General features: G+C 45.1%; 1 protein-coding gene across 1 annotated transcript in view; it reads right to left on the bottom strand.

The window, feature by feature from the left end:
- Arhgap10 (Rho GTPase activating protein 10) overlaps nt 1-24,288 on the bottom strand; it is a 258,973-nt gene that overhangs the window by 122,416 nt on the left and 112,269 nt on the right. The window contains exons 9-13 of the mRNA XM_057753626.1: nt 23,627-23,756; nt 20,498-20,604; nt 18,508-18,602; nt 4,911-4,992; nt 1,867-1,912 (exon numbers count right to left, since the gene is read on the bottom strand). Coding sequence (XP_057609609.1) covers nt 1,867-1,912; nt 4,911-4,992; nt 18,508-18,602; nt 20,498-20,604; nt 23,627-23,756 — 460 coding nt within the window. The remainder of the gene's footprint in view (nt 1-1,866; nt 1,913-4,910; nt 4,993-18,507; nt 18,603-20,497; nt 20,605-23,626; nt 23,757-24,288) is intronic.

Genomic DNA, 24,288 nt, shown 5'->3' with positions numbered 1-24,288 from the left:
GGGATTTATAATCTGTAACACTATGCTTAAAGTGAAATTTTTTATTTGTTTGTTTTTGTTTTTCGAGACAGACTTTCTCTGTAGCCCTGGTTGTTCTGGAACTCTCTCTGGAGACCAGGTTGTCTCAGACTCAGAGATCCACCTGCCTCTGCCTCCTGGGTGCTGGAATTAAAGGTATGAGGCACCACCGCCCAGCTTTCGAGTGAATTTTAATGGTTAAAATTCAACAGTTGTGTCAAGAATCCACTACTGAACACTTTATAAAACACAAGTTCTCTCTTCCTGCTTTGCAAACCATATCCAGGAGGTTTATTTACAGTTCTTTAGGGTAAACAAGAAAGGACAGAGACAAAGGGGAAAGGCCAGACGGAGGGACACAGCAAAGAAGAGCTGGAGACATCAGTACAGGAAAGAGGAAGAACACACTCCCTGCAGGGGCACCTGCCAACATCCAGTACCAGGCTATAGATCTCTAGTCTTCGAATCGAGAATCAGCAGAAGTGATCACAACTGCTTCTATTACACAGCCTATGGCTTTGCTAAGTGCAGCCTTAATTACACCAAATCTACCAAAAGTAAGTACAAGGCGAGTGTGCCAAACTGTGCCGGTTTTGTCTCCTATCAGTATTCCCTGAGTACAGAGGTGGGGAACACTTTGTTTTCCCTGGCGTGGATCATTGCTATGCAGTACATGAACAGCTCAGCACGTCCTTGCCACTGCTATTTTCCACAGTTTAAGAGTATATGCCGTATATAGCAAACACTCAGAGGCTGCAAGACTAGAAGCTTTCAAGGGCTGACAGGAACACCTGGGTTGTCAAAATAAACCAAAGTAAGAAAATTAAAGCCATGGGTTTATGAAAGAAGAGTTCTCAGTCCTGACTGCCTGCCAGAATCACAAGACTGCCAGAAACACCATCCAGCACAGAACCACAGGCCACAGAACCATAGCCTCCACAGAACTACGGGCTACACAGAACTACGGGCTACAAAGAACCACAGTCCACAGTACCACGGGCTGTACAGAACCATGGGCTGCACAGAACCACGGGCTCCACAGAACCACGGCCTCCACAGAACCACAGCCTCCACAGAACTACGGGCTCCACAGAACCACAGTCCACAGTACCATGGGCTCCACAGAACCACGGGCTGCACAGAACCACGGCCTCCACAGAACCAGGGGCTCAACAGAACCACGGGCTCCACAGAACCACAGGCTGCACAGAACCACTGTCTGCACAGAACCACGGGCTCCACAGAACCACAGGCTGCACAGAACCACGGGCTGCACAGAACCACGGGCTGCACAGAACCACAGCCTGCACAGAAACACTGCTGTATATAATAAGTGCTCACACAAGGAAATCTGCCCAGTAACTAGGGGTTCACCATCCACATGGGGCCACTCTTATTATGTATTACTCACTGTGGCCAAGGATTACTGTTTCAAATATCTGAAGTAATTCTTACATTCACCTTAACATTTTTCTCCCTTTCTCTTGCTCACTGAACATGGCTGCCGTGTGCTACAGCATTAGGACCTTTGCAGGACCCAGCGCCTCTCAACCAAACATCACCATGTTCCGGGACTCCATCATTTCTACCGAAAGTGACAAGCGGCAGGATGAGGAGGCCTGGAAGCAGAGGGCCAAGGAGCAGCCTTTTCCACAGGCTCCTGAAGCTTCCACCAGAAGCTTTCTCAGCGCCATTCACAACTGTAGGTCTAAACTACAAGAAGACGGGAGGGGAGCTCACAGTAAAGCTCGGGTGGGCGATGAGGGCTGCCCGTGAGCTTTAAAAAGGTGCAGACTGAGCCCCAGTAACAGCTTGGGGTTGGTGACATCAGGAGAAATGAACACTTACCTCCTTCTGGTCTTGGAATGATGGCTTTATTACAAGTATGGATGAGCTAGTAAAGGAAAGAAAGGGAGAACACTTTCAGCAAATCAAGTCAAGGAAGAACATGCAAATTTTCAATTTTACCAACTTAATATTAGATAATATAGCACATGAAATACACATTTGGTCTCGACTCCTGCTTTACAGAACAGAGTTCCCACATGCCTGGAACTTCCTGATAGAAATGTTTTGCTATTCAGGAGCCCTTTGGGACAGCTCTAAATTTGTGCTAAATAAGCAGCTTGGGAAACGAAACCTGTGTAGCATAAGGATGAACTAGACATTCCTCGGGAGAAAAAACTTCACATTGGGCCTCATCCCCTGACTCTGTAGAGCAACAAGCTTTGATGCCCCACCCCCGCTGAGAGTACATCCCACGCTGGGGTGGTGACCCTCCTGCAGGGGCATGGCATTCTTCACCACCCACCCTCACTGCGCACCCAGCCCTACGCACAGCTTCAGCATGCCCGGTCTGGGGTTGTGTTCACCAATTGCCACACCCATGTTATACCACACTGTGCTGCAAAGACCAGGACTTGTCACTGGCAGAACTGAAACAGACGTGACCTAGATGCAAATGCCCAACTTGTAAGATCTACCACCAACACTCCAGACAGCAGTGCCAGAGTTGAAGTAAGTTAGGACATCCAGCTTAAGTCAGAACTAGTCAGGGTGGGGAAGCCCTGTGTGGAGTCTGCACGAGACTGCAGGGGCGCTGTGCTGTCCGTGGCTAATGATGTACTATGTGCACTCGTATGCAGAAGTAGTGCATGCAGGACTTTTCTCAGTTTGCTTCTCTCTAAAGAAGGATGCCATACTGGCAAAAAAGATTACAGAGTCTGTAGTCCTTAAGGAACTTGTTACAAGTCTGTGTAAGCGGGAAACTCTCCACCTTACAGACAGGCTGACCACTGATGCATTCCAACCAATGATATCTAACTCACTGTTTCCTGACTGCTCCTGAATTTCACAAAGGTAGGAGATAATCCATGCCCATGTTTAAGCAAATAAATCTGCGCTAGCGTGGCAGTCATCCGGCTTCTCAGAGTCCTAGCACTAACTACTTGCAAGGCATACAACATCCATAAATGTATGCTACACGTTACAGCCCCCATACAATGTATCACCGAACAGTCTTCCCACAGTCCTGCTGTGGTCTGGTAGGGGAAACCAACCTGATCATGGGCTCCCGACTAAACCAAACTGGAAGCCCACTTTTCTCAAAGACTCAACCATGGATATTTGTGCTACGGAAGCTCAATGTCTAAAGTACTTCTGGGAAGATCATCATAGCTACCGAAGTGTCTTTACCACAAAGAATAAAGGAAGGACATAACTACATCCCAATACTACCAAAACTCTTTTAATTTTGGAAAGACGATCTTTCTCTGTAGCCCCAGCTGTCCCAAAACTCTTTATATAAGTCAGTCTGGCTGTAACTCAGAGATCTGCCTGTCTCTGCCTCCCAAGTTTTGGGATTAAAGGAATGTAACACCATGCCTAGCTTCAAAACTCTTTTTTATAAAGAAAATATTAATTATGTATCTGTGTGTAGGTATGTGCATGTGTGAGAGTCTCGGTGTCTGTGGAAGCCAGACGCATTTGACCCTCTGCAGCTGGAGTTGCAGTGGTTACTAGCAGCTCAGCCTGAGTGCTGGGACCTCTGCTGGTCCTCTGCTGCAGAGCAGTGAGCACTCTCAACCCCTGACCCACCTCCCTGGGCCTCCATCAAAACTCCAGCTAAAACTCTAAGAAAAAATTAAGTATGAACAGAATGAGAGGTGTGGACAGTCCAACGAAAGAACACTTGCTCAGCACGGTGAGACACTGAATTCCAGACTTGGTACAAAAATAAAAAAGTCAGAAACAAAAAGATGGAGCCTGATTCGGGCTGAGATATGTTAACTCTGGGTAATTCTGACAGGGTGATACAGGCTCTTTAGAACACAGCAGCTAGGCTGTCACTCTCAGACACACTACCAAGCGGCCTCTCATTTCCTGTACTTCCGACGGCACGTTTGCAGCTGGGCTCACAGGTAGCCTAAGCAGCACCGCGTTAGTCCCTAAGGAGGCTCTGTTCTGAAGCCTCTTCCACCTTCAAATCACCCCCTACCCTAATCTTCAAAATTGTCTGATGCTTCCTGCTTACTTTGAATCCTAACATTTTACATGGTGTGTCAAATGTCAATCTGTGTTTTTTTCCTAACGTTGTCTCCGCTAAAGCCCCAACACATGACCTGTCGATTCTGAGCCCCAAATGCCAGCAGCACACAGAAAATAAAGCAGTGATGGAACCAAGTGCCAATAGAGGTCAGGTTCCTTGGGACCCATGTCGCAACCTTTAGTCTATTCCTTGAAACCATAGCCATACAGAGGCCCAGTCTCTAAGGTTACTCGATGCTGCAAAGCAAAACCATTATATTAAGTATCAGGCCCATGTAGGCAGTGGTCGCTAATGCTGCCATGTACTTACCATCCCGTCTAAAATACACGGCAAGCATTTAATGTACTTGCCACTGCCCCAAAAAACATCTGGTAAAACTGGTAAAATAGAAACTGAAAGTTTTAGCTGGGCGGTGGTGACACACGCCTTTAATCCCAGCACTCGGGAGGCAGAGGCAGGCGGATCTCTGTGAGTTCGAGGCCAGCCTGGTCTACAAGAGATAGTTCCGGGACAGGCATCAAAACTACAGAGAAACCCTGTCTCAAAAAACAAAACAAAAAAAAAAACAAAGAAAAAAAAACCACTGAAAGTTTTGCTGGCTTCAGAGCAAAGTCAATCAGAACGGTAAAGTTAATGAAGGTCAGAACTGATTTCGAACAATGTCCCAGCCATGGGTGTACTGCAGCTGCCCCAAGATAATCTACTAGAGAGCTGCATGGTTTCCAGATGAGTTTAAACACCAGTTCCAGCAAAGAGCTGTTCTCAAATGCTATAAAACAAAAACAGCTTAGAGACAAGCCAAGTTGGCTGTCCGGGATTTGAAATAAAGCTCTGATGTTCTTACAGCTTCTTTTCCACCCAGGGCCTCCAGCCACTGCTTCCTTTCTTCCTCTGAAAACGCCTGCATGGTCAAGGGGACGCCAGGCCTGGAAGACAACAGGAAAACATCAGGGCACCCGACGTCAACACACAACCCCCCTTCTGTTTCCAGACACTTGTCACGGGGTTTAAATGTTTTCATTAATTTCAACTACAATAAAAAACATTTAATGTAAAATCTGTTATGTAGACAATTTTTATACATGAATACATTATTGTACAACCACTGGTATGGCTCCCCTCCAGAATACAGGGTGGGGTGTCCTTTCTATGTAGTTCAAACCGGTCTTGAATTCAATATATTGCTATCCCTGCCACCTGAGTGCTGGGATTACAGGTAGATGCAACCCTGCTGTGCCAGGGCACAAAATCTTTTGATCTTGCAAAACTAAGTCTCTGTATGCCACCACTGATTTCCTACCTACTGCTCCGCACCCCAGGGGAACGTCCACTGCATACATACACGTCTGTCTCTATAAATCGGGTTAATCTGAGTGCTGCAGGAAAAGAAATCACATCCTATTCATGGTTTCTGTCCAGTTTTTTTTTTCACTTACACAAGGGTCATCCAAGTCAGAACGTAAGTCGAATCTTCTTCCTTTTTAAGGTTCATACTTTATTATACATATTGCATATGATGTTCCCAACCCTAATTTTTATCAAGGATATACAAATTAATACATAATCATAACACACCTAGGAGAACGGCCAGAGTCGAAAGCACTACGAACACCACCTAGCGGTGAGGATGTGGGACAAAGGAACGCTTACCCAGCACTAACAATGACAGAAACTGGTGCAACAACCTAAGCCAGCTTGGTGGCTTCCTACAGATACGAACAATCTCTTGCCATTAGGACCCAGCCAGACAATTCTTAGTATATTCTTTATACAGAGTTATCAAGATTTATGTCCCATAGAAACCTGCACAAGATTTATTCACATCTGTTCCATGTGGGAAGTCATCAAGACATGCTTCAGTGGCTGAGGGTACAGCCACACGGTGGCTTCCTCGGTATTAAGAGAAACAAACGATCAAGCCACAAAAAGGTATAGCAAGTTCATGATTACTTTTGACAGAAGTCCACAGGAGAGCATCACGTGGTTTGCAGTTTCAAGATCAAACCTGGAAAAGGCTGAACTACAGCAGCAATTAAAATCATCACCAGACACACTAGAGGGCAGTACAGAATGGAGGCACACAAAGGAAAAGATCGGGCATCAGAAAACTCCAGAAGAGTTCTGGCACACTAGGGTCAACAGGATCACGAGTGAGAAACCTGCTGCTCCAGGGATCTTCCAAAGAGAGAGGAGTCACTGGCAAAAGCCAACAGTAAATTCTCAGCCCAGAGCCAGGCAGTGGTGGTGCATACTTTTAATCCCAGCACTTGGGAGGAAGAGGCAGGCAGATCTCTGTGAGTTCGAGGCCAGCCTGGTCTACATGAGCTAGTTCCAGGACAGGCTCCGAAACTACAGAAAATCCCTGTTTCAAAAAACAAAACAAACAAAACAAAACAAATTCTCAGCCCACAGCAGCAACTCTGTAAACTACAAAAATCTGTGAGTTCTAGAAATAAAGCATAAATAATGAAAAAAAATGAAGTTTAGTGGTTGTATAGGACAATAAGGCAAGTATAAAGATATTTAAGTAAATTAAAATATTAAAGCAAGGTTCATACCCTAGACATTGCCCAAGGAAACAGCACTGCCTACTCTGCAGAAGCTGTGGTGACAGCACTGAGTCAAGGGTCAGGACTGAAGCAAAGGTCAATCGTGGGTCAGAGTTCGTTTACTGGCTGACCTGAGGACACAACTGCTCTCTTACTGAACAATTCTCTCCAATGACCACACACTGCACCTGATTCTTGGTAAATACTGAGGCAACAGAACCAATTTCATAAAAGAGAAAATGAATCAGCTAAAAGAGAACATGCTGTCAAGACAATATTCATTCTCTACTTTGAGTCACTGTGACTGAAAACAAGGTTGGAACTGTGAGGACACACACGCGCGCACACACACACATGTGCACACACGTATGCGCACGCACATGCATGCATGCACACACATACACACACACACACACATGCACGCACAATTTGACCACGTGCCTACACTTAAGTATCTCCACCTATACCCATCACACACTCAACAAGGAGCCACAGCAGTACGAGCGTGCAGCCTGCACAGCAGCCGAGCCCTTCTCAAGTCCTTAAGAACAGTTTGACACAAGTGCGCATCGGCTCTCCTGCAGGCCCTGGTGTGAGAAGCAGTCAAAGAAAGCTAGGTCTTACTGTGTGATGGTGATATCGACTGACAATTTGACAAGGTCTACAGACACCAAAGAGAAGAGTCTCTGGACATGTCTGTGAAGGATTACTATTCTTGGCCTGAGTTGGGAACTAAATACTACGAGCACTATTCCCAGGGCTGGGCCTGGTGGCACACGCCTTTAATCCCAGCACTCGGGAGGCACAGGCAGGTGAATCTCTGAGTTCGAGGCCAGCCTGGTCTGCAAAGCGAGTTTCAGGGCTACACGGGAAAACCCTGGTTAAAAAAAGGAGAACGCAGGCTGTTAAGGACTGGATCCCTGGCTGCTAGGTTCCTCTGCTGCGGGTGCCAATAAGCCAAATCAAATCGAATTAATAAATCCAGGTTTAATGAACAAAGCAAAGCAACTCCTGGGTGACCCTTAGGAAGGCAGGGGAGGAATCACATGGCAAGTAACGAGAGTGTTGCAGTTTGGATTGCAAAGAGAGCTTACAAACTATGAATGATTTTCAGAAATTATTGGGAGATATTAAATGACTGAGACCCTATTTAAAATTCCCTAGGGGAGATGTGAAGCCCCCTAGTGAGATTCTTAAGGGGAATAGTGATCCCAATTCCCCTGACATCTTACAGGTACTAGCTCAGGTGGACTATGCAATAAAGAATCAGCAGTACACTCATTTCAATTATAATTTCATAATAATTATTCTTGGACAATTGCATTTGCTCAATTTCTAGGCCAAATTGATAATCATCTTCCAGCTGATTGATTGCCACAATTTGTGCAACTGCATTCATTTCTTTATTTTTCCTAAAATTGTAATGCAAGATCCCTTAAAGAATGCTTTGTTAATTTTTAGATGGTTCTTCCAATGGAAGAGCAGCGTGTTGCTGATTGTAAAGGACACATGGTGAGAACAGTTAAGCAGCGAGCTATTGTTGTGGTGCTCCGGCTTCCTGCAAACAGTGCATTTAATTTATATACCGGTAGTCATTACACCTTTAGAGCTCTGTAGGTCGTAGAAACTGTCCTCTGCATTGGATCCAATAATAGTAAAGTTAGAGTATTGTTCCAGCAAATTCAAGATGCCATTCATCTAAGAAAACTGCCGAGCTTCATGGGTCATATTAGAGCACATTCAAATCTTCCTGGTCCATTGGCTGAAGGTAATGTTTTAGTTAATAAATTTACTCAACTAATCACTTTATCTCAAGTTGAGCTTGAACAGCGATCACAACATCAAAATAGTAAAAGTTTAAGAAAATAGTTTGTTTTGACAAGAGAAATTGCTCATCAGATTATTAACCGATGTGACATATGCCCACAATATTTACCTGTCTGTCATCTAGGAGTAAATCCTCGAGGCCTGCCTCCTAATCATTTATGGCAAAGGAATGTTAACGAGATTGCAAAATTTAGAAAATTAAGAAATGTGCATGTGACAATTGATACATATTCAGGTTTTTTGATGGTCACTGCACAAACTGGAGAAGCCACCAAACACATGATAACTCACTGCTTAAAGTGTTTCTCATATATGGGAATTCCTAAAATTATAAAGATGGATAATGGCTCTGGATATATTAGTAAAACATTTCAGCAATTTTGTTCCCAGCGGAGTACTGAACATAAAGCATGAACTCCTTATAATCCTCAAGGACAAGGAATTGTGAAGCGTGCCCATGGCTCCCTGAAAACACAACTTCAAAAGATAAAAAGGGGGAGTTATACCCTCAGTCTCCACATAATACCTTAAATCGTGCCCTTTTAATTCTTAATTTCTTGAATGTGGATGACCATAAACAACGTGCCACTGACAGAATTTGGCATGGTGGCACCAGAGTGACCTTCACCAAAGCAAAAGGGAAAAACCCTTGTACTGGATTATGGAAAGGATCCAATCATGTTTTAATATGGGGTTGAAGGCATGTTTGTGTTTTTTCACAGGAGAGGAATGAAGCTCAGTTGTTCCCTGAACGTATGGTCTGGTGTGTGGCACAAAGGAGGACCAGTCCCAATGACATCCTGGATGCTGAGGCTCCCTTCCCAGGAGAACTGCAGTGAGACTGTGAGCCTGTGTTCCTGACCCTCTGCTGCAGTCTAGGAAGGGAAGGAGATCACGGTGATGGGAGACTGCTGGGCCTGTGTTCCTGGCCCTCTAGTGTCGTCATGCTGAAGTCTCAGAGGGGAAGAAGATTACGGTGATGGTTGATGATTCCTGCCTTCCTGATAGACCTACTGCACCTGAGTCCTATCTACTCTGGAGCCGGCCCAAGGATGCTGACTGAATATCTGGCCATGTATCTACAATATCGTGGGACACAGAAGTTAACTTTGCCAGGATGGTGTTCGGTCTGCTGTCGAAACAGAGGACCGGAGAATGGGGACCTCAAAGTTCTCCTCTGGGGGAAAAGAGACTTGTTAAAGCAACAGAACACTATTATGGAGGCCACATACAACTAAAACCCCTCTTCGGAATATGAAGAGAAGTGGTATAAAAGTTTTTGCCACTACTCAAGGGCTGGAACAGTTCAAACATTATATTTGGAAATTGGTAGCAACAATGCAATTAGAAAATGGGAGATGAAAAAGACTCATAGCTCACATTATCATCATAGAAACTTCTTTTGTTTCTTTGATTAGAACAAAGTTATGAGAATTGTGCTCAACAAATTGTGTGTTTATTGTTAATTTTCATACTAGAGTCATGGTTTTAGCCTGTTAATGTTGGTGACTGCTTTGGTCACTATAAATATGTTACTGGTTAGAAAAAAGTTAGAGTTTATCTGAGAAAAATTTGACATAATGTCAATGAGTCCTTAGTTTGGTATGTTTAATATAAGACAAATTAGACAGATTATGATGCAGATAAAAACTGTTAAAGGCATCCTAGGCCAATTTAAATAGGCCATGCCATCCTGGTCATCCTTACTCCTTTGTTAGAAGACACTGACAGTAAGGGCACGCGTATCACAAAGCATTTTCTACTTGCCTATGATTATCTAGGTATTTGTGAACTCTCTCAATGGAAAGTTGGCTCAGAGGTGCATGGCACCTAGCTATGCGTTCTTCCCTAACCCTTTGTAACCAAAGGCTGGTAGTCAATGACGGAAAAGATCTTCTTCCCTCTGGGCAACCTAAGATAGGGCATGCATGAAAGAACGTATCTACCAACGACGGGTAAGTCTGGAAGATGGAAGAAGACAAACTAAGACAGGAACAGTCATCTGTCCCGCAGCAGAAGCGCAGGTTTTGATAAATAAATTTTAAAAGGGGAAATATGTTGGAGCCCGCAGATGTGGACTTGTTCCACCTTGACCAAAGGTCAGAGCATTCATTTTTCTCTGGTAAGACTAGCCAGCGAGCCTAAACCATTAAAGTGTCTCCATTCCCTCCTACCCTGCAATTTGCTAAAAGTCCAGGGCTTCCGTCACTGTATTTTTTTACTCCTGCCCCACTGTTTCTTCCTCAGAATCAGCTAACACTTGTCCATGAGCCTGGGAAAGAGGATGCTAACAGTTTCCACTCTACTGGACATACAACACGAGCACTCTCACTAGTGCCCAAGTCAACTGCACGGACTTCTGGAAGTAGCATGCTCCAACACTCTGGATCTGAAGAACACAGCTGCACCACGCAGACTCAAGCCACTGGCGAGCAAGCCTTCCCTGCCACCTACTGCTTCAGAGTCTCAGGAGAACACCACACCGATCGCACCAAACACCAAATCCAAAGCAAAACAAGAATCGTCTGGAAACAGAAGCTGGATGTGTGGGTGTGACGTGCCAGGGAACCGTCAGAGGGGTCATCATTGCTGAGGCTGATGTGAGGGATGGGGATGGCCCAGCACGACACAGCACATGGCAAGCATGCAGATACAGAGTCAACATGCTGCTGCAGGGTGGTAGGGTAAGTGCCCTTCCAGAACAAAGTTACATCTCCTGACATCTTACTGAACCAAACAACTATGTTAAAGTCTATTTCTACAACCAAAAATGAGTGGCCCCACCATTTCACAGCCCTTGGTATCTGAAATGTGGCTGGCATGAGGAAGATCATGTTTAGAGTCATTTTAAAACCTTTATGGCAATGGGCGTCTTTTTTAACTGGCAGCTGTGTTCCTTGTTTGTTTGTGCTTTGAAGCTTTTCTGTGACATAATTCACACTGTAAACCTGAATTGCTATAAGTGAATGTCTTCAGACTTGTGTAAACATCACCAAAGTCAATGTTAGGACATGCTGATCATGCATGAGGAGAAGGTCTGCCTCTAGCACCCGTCACTCCCATTTCTGTGCAACCCCTGGAAACAGGCAGCTCCTCCTCTGCTCTGTATCCAAACACACTTACATGCTCCAGACATGTACCCACATGGAATTACATGATATATGCTATTTTATGGCTGGCTTCTTTTACTCAAAACGCTTTCAAGGTTTGTTCCAAATATTCCAGCATGTACTCAATGTATATTTACTTTTAATCAGACACCATTGTTCATGTTAAGAATGCACCATGTTTATATAAACGTTCAAGCAATTCCTACTTTGGTGATCCTATTAATAATGCTTCCATGAATAATCATTCAAATGATCTGTGTGGACATATGTTTTACTATATTCAGATATATGTATATACAGCTGTAACTGCACATATACAAATACAAATGTAAAACTTCTGAGTCAGATGGCAACGTGATGCTCTACCTCTGGAGGAGTTGCCCAGCTGGTTCCCAAAGCTCCACCATTTAAATTCCCATCTTGGAGTATGAGGCTCCCATCACTCACCCCCGACAGCACTTGCTATTGCCACGTTAATACAGCTGTGCCAGTGGCTATCAAGTGCTACCTCACTGCGGTTTCCACTTGCATTTCCCTGGTAACTAATCATGTTTTTTTTGCTTATATGCACAAGGCACATGTGTATTTTCCTTGAAAACATGTTTTACCTACTTTCAAATGTTACGTTGTTAATTATTGATTTCTAAGAATTCTATTCTATTTTTCTACTTTTTTGGTATTTTTAATGGTCTTTTAGCACATGCTCTTAAATGTTTCTCTCTATCAAAGAAAATATTCAAAGTTGCCTTTTTGTGAACTGAGAAAGAAAAAAAGACACACACACACACACACATCTGCCTAGAGAAAAGATACAGTAAGAATGGCCTGTTGATGTCTACCCAGCTCCCTACTGCTCACTGCCCCCTTAGTTCTTAGTAGCAAGGCATCTGAGCAGCAATACATGATTCAACCTCAAGATGCAAATGTGCCCTACAAGCCTAGCTGTGACTGTCTGAACGCTGATGGGCCAGTGTGAGAAACCTCTGGCAATGTTTGTAACTGTCAGGAAAATGGGAGGAGGTACCGCGAGCCTGAGCTACCTGAGAAGCTGAGACAGGCCCAAAGAAGCAGGATCTAACATAAAATGTTAGCATCGGCTCTGACCTGGCTGCCTAGACAAACCAACACTACTTAGAGCCATGCCGATGCTTCCCAAACTTAACAAACCTAACCAACCCTGACCTGAACTAAATACCAAAGTTACAGGGAAGCCCTTGACCCCTAGACAAGCAGAGCAGATGTCTGCCCAGGCGCCTAAATCTCACCCACAATGTCACTTCCTTTTCCATTCAAAATACAAAACAGCAAAACTGATACTTGGAAAGAAGGCAAGATTTAGATTAAAAGCAAGCAATCAGCTATGAAGTTGCTATTCAAAAAGATCCCAAGAGGAACTGTGCAGAAACCCATTCACGATGCCCACTCACTCTAAAACGGGCTACGCCTAGGCTCGAGGTGCAGCAGCAGTGCAGAAGAGGCTGCTGACTGCTGGGTGCACGACTGAACCTAATCCCAGTTCTGTCTCCTCTGAAGAGCAACACAATGTGAGTTCCTGCAGCGCAAACCTGGGGACTGTCCTCCGTCTGGTTCTGCTAGGTGAGAGAGGACCCGCTCCCGTGGAATGCATAGCCTAACAAAGGGGAGTGAACTACCTGTGGTTTCTAGTAGTCTTCTGGGCCAGAAATCAGGGGAATAAAAAAACCACGGTCCATCACATTTGAAATTCTAAGTCATACTTTGAGGACTTCAGAACTACAGAGATTTCAAGGTACATTCACCCTTCTTATCCAGCCCAATAGTTTTTCCCTAAGATTTTTTTAAATTATGTGTTTATGTTGGGGTGGGGATATGTACACCAAAGTACAGCGCCTGTAGACCCAGAAGAGAGAACCAGATCCCCTGGAACAGAAGTTACGGACAGTGTAAACTGCCTTATCTGGGTGCTGGGAATCTCAGTTCTCTGCAAGACCCGGACATGCTCTTGACTGCTGAGCCAAGCCTCCAGCGACCGGCCACCAGTGTTTGGTCCACAGATGAGTAAAACTGTTGGGATGAGAGGATTTTTCACCCTAAACGACTACATACTGGCAAGAGCAAATACAAATAGATGTTTCTCTACTGAGAAATAAAAAAAGCAATAGGAGTCTATAATCCCAAAATAAAAATTGGATTCATGGGCTGGAGAGATGGCTCAGAGGTTAAGAGCACTGGCTGCTCGTCCGGAGGTCCTGAGTTCAATTCCCAGCAACCACGTGGTGGTTCACAACCATCTGTAATGAGATCTTGTGTCCTCTTCTGGCCTGCAGGCACACACGCAGGAAGAACACTGTATACATAATGAACAAATAAATAAATATTTTTTAAAAACTGAATTCATTCAGAAAACTCAAAGAAATCATAAAGAAAATATATTATGATTAGGAGTAAGTTTGCAAATTAACCAGATAGTTTAAAAAAATTAAGACTTAAAAAATAATATTATTTCATGTAGGCCGGAATGTGTTTTCATAAGATTGAATTCGTGTGTGTGTGTGTGTGTGTGTGTGTGTGTGTGTGTAATGCTGGATCCCATCAACAGGGTATACTTTCCCCTCCTAACAAAAGTAGGGACCTACACAACACACAGCGGAGCAGCGCTTCCACTGTAGGCAGTGCACCAGGTTGAAACACCAACCGTGCCCCAAAACAATGAAAATTTAAAAGATCCTTGGAAAAATTATAAAAGAAGCAACATATGAGCTCCAACTGTGAAATGCAGAAGGCCAGCCAGACACAAGACCCTGATGTCTGGGGAAGGAAACACATCTGTCCATCACCGATATAACTATGGCGCTATTATGAGCTAGAGGTCACTAGGGGATGCAGTAGGGAGAAAAGAGTTCCGAAGAACTCAGTGCCACAGGATCTGGAAAATGAGCTGGAGAACAAGGCAAAAAACCAAAAAGGGCAGCAAGATAGGAAGAAAGTAGGAAGCACAGTGCCCTTGAACAGCAGAGCAGTCAGCATCATGGGGGAGAGTGGGCCCTGAGCAGAGAAAACACAGAACGGATGGCCACCGGGACAGAACCTGCAGAGGAGGAGGCACCAAGACTGTCGGGAACCTGACAGAACAGAAGAGAGACACGAGAGACACCAGCACGATGGAAGAGGGTCTGTTGCTGTGGAACAAAAGAAATGGCAGCAGGTGGAAGGAAAGGGCTCACTGATAATGAGAACAAGTTGTTCGTTGGTGTTTTTTAAAGACATGAACTAGCCAGGCGGTGGTGGCGCACGCCTTTAATCCCAGCACTCAGGAGGCAGAGGCAGGCGGATCTCTGTGAGTTCAAGGCCAGCCTGGTTTACAAGAGCTAGTTCCAGGACAGCTAGGGATGTTACACAGAGAAACCCTGTCTCAAAACAAAAACAAAACAAAACAAAACAAAAAGGCACAAACTAATATGGTGTGGACTGACGGGAGGCAGTATCAGTCTGAATGAAGACTAGTTACAAAACTGAATTTTTTTGTTCTGACATTTAAATACAAGTGGGTAGAGGTAAGGAATGCTAAGTGTGCCCATGACTATAGATAGTCTATAAAGTTTCTTTTTTTTTTTTTTTTTTTTTTTTAATTTTTGAGACAGGGTTTCTCCGTAGTTTCTATACACAGTTTTTAAAAGTCTCTATGGCTAATAATAATAATAATAAATTTAAAAGCAGAAGAGAAGCTAGGGGAGGGTTCAGCAGTTCAAATCAATGCCTGCTTTTGCAGAGGACCTGATTTGGTTCCCAACAACCACATGGCAGCAACCATCTTTAACTCCAGGTCCAGGGGATCTGGCGCCCTCTTCTGGCCTCTTCAGGCACAGCATGAACATGGTGCACATACATACATCCAAACACTCAGAACATAAAAACAAGCAGGGGCAGTAGAGATGGCTCATAATTAAGAGCATTTGCTGTTCTTGTAGAAGACCCAGGTTCGTTTGTCAGCTCCCATCTGGCAGCTCACAACCATCTGTAACTCCAGTTCCAGGTTATTCAATGCCCTCTTCTGGCCTCCATTTTTAAAATAAATAAATATTAAAAGGGGAAGGGGAGTGTGCAGTAGACACTGCTGAGGGAGTGTGATGACTATTATCGGGTGTCAACATGACTACCTATGCTGTGGCAATATCTGTTTGTACAAATAAAGTTTGTCTGAAGACCAGAGGGTGGAGCTAGTCACTAGCTAACCATGGAGGTCTGGAGGTCTGTCCAGACAGACAGGAAGTGAAATGGCTGGGTGGAGAAAGGAAGTGATAAGGCAGGAGGAAACAGAAACTCAGTCCCTTTTTGGCTGGAAAGTTGAGAGGTAAGATGGCTGTGGTCTGGCTCTTTCATCTCTCTGATCTCTCAGCATTTTACCCTATATCTCATGCTAGGCTTTTATTATTAAGACCTGTTAGAACTCATGCTACAATCTGGAATGAACTACAATCCAAAAATAGAGGGCACACTTATCAGATTTTTTACTTGGTTTGAAAGTGGATGAATTCACTTCTAGTCCAGACCTTTGGGACAGGAAGACACACGTCTAATTCAGAGCTGAAGGCGGGATGGTACACCTTTAAACTGGGCCACACCTTCTAGAAGTCTATATAAGGACACAGAAAAAGGAAGATTTTGTTGCTTGTCCTAGCCTGGCTAACACATCCATTTCTTTACTGGCACTGGAGTCGACTTCTTCAGGGTTCCAGCACACACTGAAGGCCAGTGGAGACACCCAGCCTTGTGGGCTGAGCAGCTACTGCATTCTAGGACTTTCCGGTCACAGAAACCACTGTTGAATTAGCTGGGAGTGCACCCTGAAAGTCATTCCAACAAATCCTAGAGAACCTTGACTAATGCAGGGAGGGGCAACCAGAGTTAGAGAGGATGGGAGCAATGGCTGGAGTTGGTAAAGACCGGGGTCATAACTTGGCACAGGCGCACATGCACTTAGGAATTAGAGGCAAGAGAAAATAGTAGGTCAAAGTCCAGTGGGGTTACATGAAGGGAAGAAGAAAGGGGGAAGAAAGGAAAGGAAGAAGGGAGGAAGGGGGGAAGAAGGAAGGAAGGGAGGGGAGGGGGCAAACAGGAGTTCTGGGTCTTAACATACACTAGGTACTGATGTGAACCCAGCAGAGAACAGCAATTCAAGGAACGGGACATGTCGTCAGTAAAAACACTCTCTTCCGTGCTGCTTTCATATGTGTTAATGTCAACTGTATTTCAAAAGGGGACGGTCTTATAAAAATTAACAAACCACCAGGGCAGGTTTCCTGTAAATTTCAATTCTTCATCTATTTTCAAGTTATTTACCTAGCCAGGTATGGAGTAAGAGTCTGTTATCCCAGCACTGGAGAGACTGAGAAAGAGGGATTGTGGGCTAGCCTTGTCCACCTCACAAGATCTTATCTCTATATAAAAATGACTTAGTAATAATCTCTCATCTGTCATTTTGAGCAGCAGAAAAAGGTTACAGTTTACAGTCACGTAAAGACTGTGGTCAGCAAACTTCATTCGGCATCATCAATGTCTCCAAAACTAGGAGCTTCAGCAAGTACGACACAAACCGTACTCAGTGCACAGACGCTCCCAAAGCACCACCTAGCAAACTAGACTCCGATTCGTCTGTATTGATTACCTAAGAGCAGCCTGACTGCACATCCGTCTTCTGGTGCCTGTAACATGGCAGACACGAGACTGGCCTTCCTGGGGGAAAGTCCAGGTTCAGACCTCAGTTCTCGCCTCACTCCAGCACTGGGAGCTCACATTCTCACCTGGGAGAGGGTGAGGACTGATGAGATAAAATACCCGGAAACAGAAAGGACCGGGTCAAGGGCAGCTGTGAACACATGGTCTTCTTGAGAACACACAGAAGTCTTACAGGTTACTAAGCAGTCTGTAAGTGACTTAAATTTTAGCACATTTTCAAGCAATACTCTCTGTTATAATCTCGGCAAAACCTTCCTTTATATGTCCCTGTCACGGTACTGCCAAATTTGTCAGGTGCTGAATGTGACTAGTCTTGAGTGAATTCACTCATGGGTCTTTTCCTCTATACAAACTCCACATTCTCAGCTAGATCACAAGACGAAAGCAGCAACAATTGAGTTTGTCCTTACTACTCTCCTTTGGAAAACTTGTATTACACAGGCATCAAACAGATTTGTGTACAAACTACTACAGCCACGCAGGGTGGCATGGACTCGCCACCCACAGCGCTGAGTGCATGTAGGACACAAACATTAGTACCAGGCATCATTATTTCTGTCTTCCTGTCAAAGACAATGGTAAAGCTGAATGCTTGGAAGTGACTTGGTAAGAAAAGTCTTTGACTACAGCAAAAGGGTTTGCCTAAACCAGGCGGCGGTGGCGCCCGCCTTTAATCCCAGCACTTGGGAGGCAGAGGCAGGCGGATCTCTGTGAGTTCGAGACCAGCCTGGTCTACAAGAGCTAGTTCCAGGACAGGCTCCAAAACCACAGAAAAACCCTGTCTCGAAAAAAAAACAAAAAAAAGGGGGGGTTTGCCTAGATGCCCTACTCAACAATGAGAACGCACACTGGAATTGTGCGCGCGCGTACACACACACACACACACACACACACGAATAAACCCAGTTTCTGTACTGCTACAACAAGACTGCCTTCTGACGTCACACTCCATTCACACCCTCTTTCACTATTCTCCTGCTGTCAATCAGAAGGGCATCAACAAAGAAATGTTCAATGTTTCTCTTTCAGGACAGGTTAGGAAGAGTTCAGTCCTCGGCCAAAATAAAGCTGTGACGCTACAACTATATAGTGACCAACAACAGTTTACAATGAAGGTGACCTGGAAACATAAAAAGGTAACATTTTTCTAGTTCACAGGAATCACTCCTTCAACTTGTTTTTGAAAAAAATACTGTCAAACGAGTTTTAATATCATATCTAATTAATTCCAATAACTTACCTGTCAGCAGCTTCAATGTCGAAGCAAAACCTTCTGTCGATGGAGTCGGTGTATCTTTTGGTGCATTCTTTCAAAAAGAACACCTCTCCATCCCCCTGCAAATAAGCACAATGCTCAAATCTCTGTACACTGGTGCGGCCCTGCAGGAGCCAAGGCTAACCCCTTCACTCTGAGCACAGAATGCACTGTGCGGCCCCGCAGGAGCCAAGGCTAACCCCTTCACTCTGCACAGAATGCACTGGTGTGGCCCCGCAGGAGTCAAGGCTAACCCCTTCACTCTGCACAGAATGCACTGGTGTGGCCCCGCAGGAGTCAAGGCTAACCCCTTCACTCTGTGTACAGAATGCACTAGTGCGGCCCCGCAGGAGCCAAGGCTAACCACTTCACTCTGTGTACAGAATGCACTGGTGCGGCCCCGCAGGAGCCAAGGCTAACCCCTTCACTCTGCACAGAATGCACTGGTGCAGCCCTGCAGGAGTCAAGGCTAACCCCTTCACTCTGAGCACAGAATGCACTGGTGCAGCCCTGCAGGAGCCAAGGCTAACCCCTTCACTCTGTGCACAGAATGCACTGTTTGGCCCCGCAGGAGCCAAGGCTAACCCCTTCAGCTCTGCAGCCACTCTGGTCCCTTCCTGAGGTTCTCTAGTTATTCCTGACGGCAGTACTGGTAGCGGACTTCACAAATGCTAACTGCAGGATGATTACCAGCAGGGTCCAGGCACTCAAGGGCGGTCCACCTGTTCACACACACTTTTGTAAAGAGTCAAAATTTGCTTTAATATCACACTATATGACACCCTGTGTCAATACTGGCATGAGCACTATTAGCCTGTAAACACTGCAATTGCATAAGGACTGACCTGAGAGCACTCAGGGCTAAGACAAGGGTGCATCCACTAACCATGGAGCCAGTCGGTCTGAGCAGTACTCCTGCTTCCTGACTGAGCAGGACATTTTTTCCCCACTTTGTCTCTTGCCAACAGCCTCCCGAAGAGCTTAGACCGGGGATAGAGACAGAAGAAACATGGTGGCTTAGCAGAGAGCAACACTAAGAAGTCTAAGTCCAGAAACTGAGGATCTGTAAATATTTTTAATGACCCAAGGTCACAGCTGCATCCTATAACACATCACTTTATCGTTTGGAACCTAGAGCAGAACACAGTCGCTAGGTAGAAATGCCGTAGAAACTGCAAATTCAGGCTCAAAGCTAATGTTTCAACCCCCGCCTTCTACAAGGGACCCACAGCCTTGCTCCCGCCTCTTCTTGGCAGCTCTTTTCTATGTCCATCATTACAGAAGGCTCCTTCTTACAGTCTGCTTTAATGCCTGCTTGTCTGCCTATCTGTCTATCTGTCTCTGAAAGAAGCAAAGGTGTGTGGACAGATGTCAGCTTAGATTAATTCTGAGTTCACATAAGTAAAATGTCAACACAACCACCACCAGCAGCAAACGGACCTGCTTTCTTAATAGTGTGTGGCCAATCACGCTTGCTGCTAGTGAGCCAGGGCTTGCTCTGAGCGCCACAGGAAGGTCACCTTCCTTGCACAACGAGATCCTAACGTCTTACTATCAGGCTTGGCTCTGTCAGTCATCTCTTAGAAATGAGCAGCTAGTTAAACAGGGAAGAACCACATGAGAACTTTACGTGCCTAACCAACAAGAAGGAATTCATTGAGATCACTACACCTTCCATTTTTTGCAGACTGTGAATATACAATGTGTGTACAGGCGAGATCTCCTACAAAAATAAGTCCTACGTAATTGAGTCACAAAACTGAATGCAGTAATCACCCTTCTCTTCTGAAACAGTGACATAAGACCTTTGCTGCTCTGTCTTAAAATCTAACTCTAAAGGTACAGGCCTGTGATTTAGAAACAAACAAAGATTTTAATCCTAAAACCAAATTTCTCAAGTCAATATCAAATTATTACAATGGCAGGCCCAACAAGTAGCTCTCATAAAAATACAAAACTAACATCAAGTACTTACCAGTTTCCCCCCAGATCGGTGCTCAAACGGGATCATGTTGAATTTCTTGGCTGTTTTCCGATACATGCAATAGTGTTTGACCCAACTGGACCCAAATGGAGCCGGCCCTTCAACAAAGCACAGATCTTTGTGTCTTTCCTCACAGGAGGCAGACATGCCCCAGGGGAGCACATTACTGCACAGTTCAGCCAAGCAAAAAATGCAGGGCTAACAGAAGGGGGGACTACAAGAGACAGGAAGCCCCTCAGAACACTGTGAGACCTGAGTTTAAGACATTTTCAGTAGATAACTGTGAGCTAAGGTCACATGGTATGACACCAGGGTGATTCCCCAATGGGAAGGGAGAGCCAGCTCCCGTGGCCTCATCCACACTCACGCGGTAACTATCATCCTCGGAAATGATAAACTTCCAGTGTGCTAGAAAACCCAAGAGCTACGGGGCATTCCAGGTTAGATGGAGGAAACACAGCATCCTGGCGCCTCCAGCTTCGACTCGGAGCTTGGGCAGCACTACCACTCCCTGAATCCTCTCCTCCCCAGCCGGCCAATGTGAATGTCAGTGAAGCCGGCCACACTTAACCAATGAAAGGAAACTGAAGCGCCCTGAGCAAAGCTAAGGGTAAGAAGTGAAACATTAAATACGTCTGATCAGTTGAAGACTTCAACACTGGATGATATTTTGTTTCTTTAATTTCCCAGCTAGAAACTCCTCTAGACTGAGCCTGACACAGCAACTGTACAATGACTGGTGATTGTTCAACCATCAGTCCTGACCGGGTGATGGGCGCCACCCCCACACGGGATTCACAGAGCTCTCAGGTTAGTTCTCAAGGCAATAGTGTGTGTGGTGCATGCACATGTGTGGGCCTGAGCACGTCCACATCCATGGATACATGAGGTCAAGTATCTTCCACTATCACGTCCACCGTCTCTTCTGAAGACCCAGAGCTCGCCAATGCCTGGACTGGCCCGCCAGTGAGCTCCGAGGAGCCACCCATTTCTGTCGTCTCTACCTCTGTACAGTACCAGGATTAGACACTCGTGGCCACACACAGCTTTTTTAGATGGGTGCTGGGATCTTAAGTCAAATCCTCGGGCTTCTAGTGCAGGTACTTTACAAACTAAGCCATCTCTCCAGAAACTTTATTTTAAAGCAAAGCATCCCTTACACGTGCAGCAATCTGCTTCCTTTTCCACTTTGCTCCATTGTGGTTCAGCCACGGGATTCTTCCCAACCACCAAAATCAGGAGCCAAGTAAACCATTTGGCTAAAGTACCAGCCCTCAAGTCCTTTGTCATAGGACACACAAAACAGACAACATAAAATGACTATAGGTCAAATACTGCTATGTAGCAGTATTTCTATATCCATCTACAGTCTTCTAAATATCTTTTAAGATTTTTAATCATGTGCATTGGTATATGTGAGTGGAGAACCAGCGACATCAGATTTCCCTTGAAGAGTTGTGAGCCAGGGTTAGGGTTAGGGTTAGGGTTAGGGTTAGGGTTAGGGTTAGGGTTGGGTTAGGGTTAGGGTTAGGGTTAGGGTTAGGGTTAGGGTTAGGGTTAGGGTTAGGGTTAGGGTTAGGGTTAGGGTTAGGGTTAGGGTTAGGGTTAGGGTTAGGGTTAGGGTTAGGGTTAGGGTTAGGGTTAGGGTTAGGGTTAGGGTTAGGGTTAGGGTTAGGGTTAGGGTTAGGGTTAGGGTTAGGGTTAGGGTTAGGGTTAGGGTTAGGGTTAGGGTTAGGGTTAGGGTTAGGGTTAGGGTTAGGGTTAGGGTTAGGGTTAGGGTTAGGGTTAGGGTTAGGGTTAGGGTTAGGGTTAGGGTTAGGGTTAGGGTTAGGGTTAGGGTTAGGGTTAGGGTTAGGGTTAGGGTTAGGGTTAGGGTTTTAGGGATAGGGTTTTAGGGTTAGGGTTTTAAGGTTAGGGTTTTAGGGTTAGGGTTTTAGGGTTAGGGTTAGGGTTAGGGTTTTAGGGTTAGGGTTAAAAAAAAAAAGAGTTGTGAGCCACAAGGCATGGGGGCTGGCATTGCACCGTAGTCCTCAGGAAGAGCAAGCGCTCTTAACGCTGAGCAGTCTCTCTAATCCTTTCCTAAGAACTTCTTAGAAAACAACCTATCTCAGAATAAACTGGAAGAACAAGATGCCCCCACTGCCTTATATGAGTGGCAGGGTCATGAGGAGGTAGGAGAGGATGCAGAGATGTGGAGACAGGAAGATATCGGCAGGAGCGGTCACAGCACTGGCTGGAACTGCTAAGGACTGAAAAGAAAGAGCAGAAATGTGCTGGTGACAGGGTCACCCCTGGAGGTGTGCTTGCAGCCTTAGCTCGCTCAGAAACAAACCCCTGAACACAGCACGGCAGCATGGCAAAAGCACCACGCTGAAGCCAAGGCAGAAATGTGTGCAAAGGAGCTGGAGAAATGGCTCCGCAGCAAGAGCACTTGCTGCTCTTGCAGAGGACCTGGGTTTGGTTCACAACCACCCAAAACTCCAGATCCAGGGGACTCAGCACCCTCTTCTGACCTCTTTAGTCTCCTGTTCATATGGTTCACACACTCCGCACACCCATCCACATATAAAAAAATAAACATATGTTTTTATATTTAAATATGCCTTCAAGACCACAGAGGGCAAAAAAGAGTACTGGGGTAATTTCCCAACTATCACAGTACTATAAGGATTCAAAAAAACTTCCCAGGTGTTAGTGGGGATGTGATTCTCTGGCCTCTCCAGTCTTAGTCACAGCAGCACAGGGCCTGCACACATCCTTCTACCTGCCTTAACTCTTCTCCAGTTACCACAGAACACAATGCATGTGCTACAGAAACCGCTAAATGTGCTAGTCAGAAGAGGAAAAGAAAAGTCTAGAATTTTCGCACTTTGGGTTGAAGCCAGCCTGGACTATACAGGGAATTTAAGGTCACTTCAGTTACACAGTAAAACATCTCAGTGTCAAGAGAGCTCGCATGTGTACCCCACAGATGCAGTCCCTTGGTTTGGTTTTGATCATTCTGCTCAAATCTTCTCACTGTGTTGACTGCGCTCATGGGAAGCTCTCCTGTAAGGCACAGAGTACAGACTGTACCACGGACTTTAACCAGCCACTCAGCCTGTTTTGCACATGTCTTACTTTTCTCCTGGACATACAGGTAGCCTTCCGCTGTGAACTGGCTTGCTCGCTTGTGGTCCTTGGGATTTTGTCTGATTTTATTCATAAGTTCTTCCACTTCTGACCTGGTTCCCTCAAATCGATTCCGTGTCTGAAACAGAAAACATACTGATAAATTCCACCTTCTACAATGTTTTGGTGTGTATATTTTAATGACTCTGTGTAACCAAAATCAAATCTGCAGAAACCAAAAAAGCCTCTTCTTTCCAGTGTGTCTCCTTACCAAGATTTATATTCAAAGATAACAAAATCGAATGGTGAACTTGGAGAAGAGAAGCTAATGAAACAAGCCAGCTACTTCAGTGCTCAACACCAGAGCAAGTCACTCCATCATAAAACTCCCTGGTCCTGTGACATCTTAAAGAGCAAACAAGCCATAAAATATCTACCTTCCTGGGAAAATAAAAGGTGCTGGTAACAGGCAACCTGGTCCATGCAGTTACTACTACAGCAGCAATCGGAGCACGAAAACTCTGAATAATTATTCTTTGCAAGTTAACAAAAACTCAGTGTCCATTTTTCTAGACTGTGGTAACTACAATAGAAAATGACATTTCTTCCCCCAAGGAAGTGGAGGAGGAGGAAGATCTCAGCCGCAAATAACGTTCACGCATGCATCTAAG

Source organism: Chionomys nivalis, chromosome 21, assembly GCF_950005125.1.
Source record: "Chionomys nivalis chromosome 21, mChiNiv1.1, whole genome shotgun sequence".
NCBI lineage: Eukaryota > Metazoa > Chordata > Mammalia > Rodentia > Cricetidae > Chionomys > Chionomys nivalis.
Note: the sequence above shows the minus strand (reverse complement) of the source record. Positions and strands in the feature narration are given on the sequence as shown.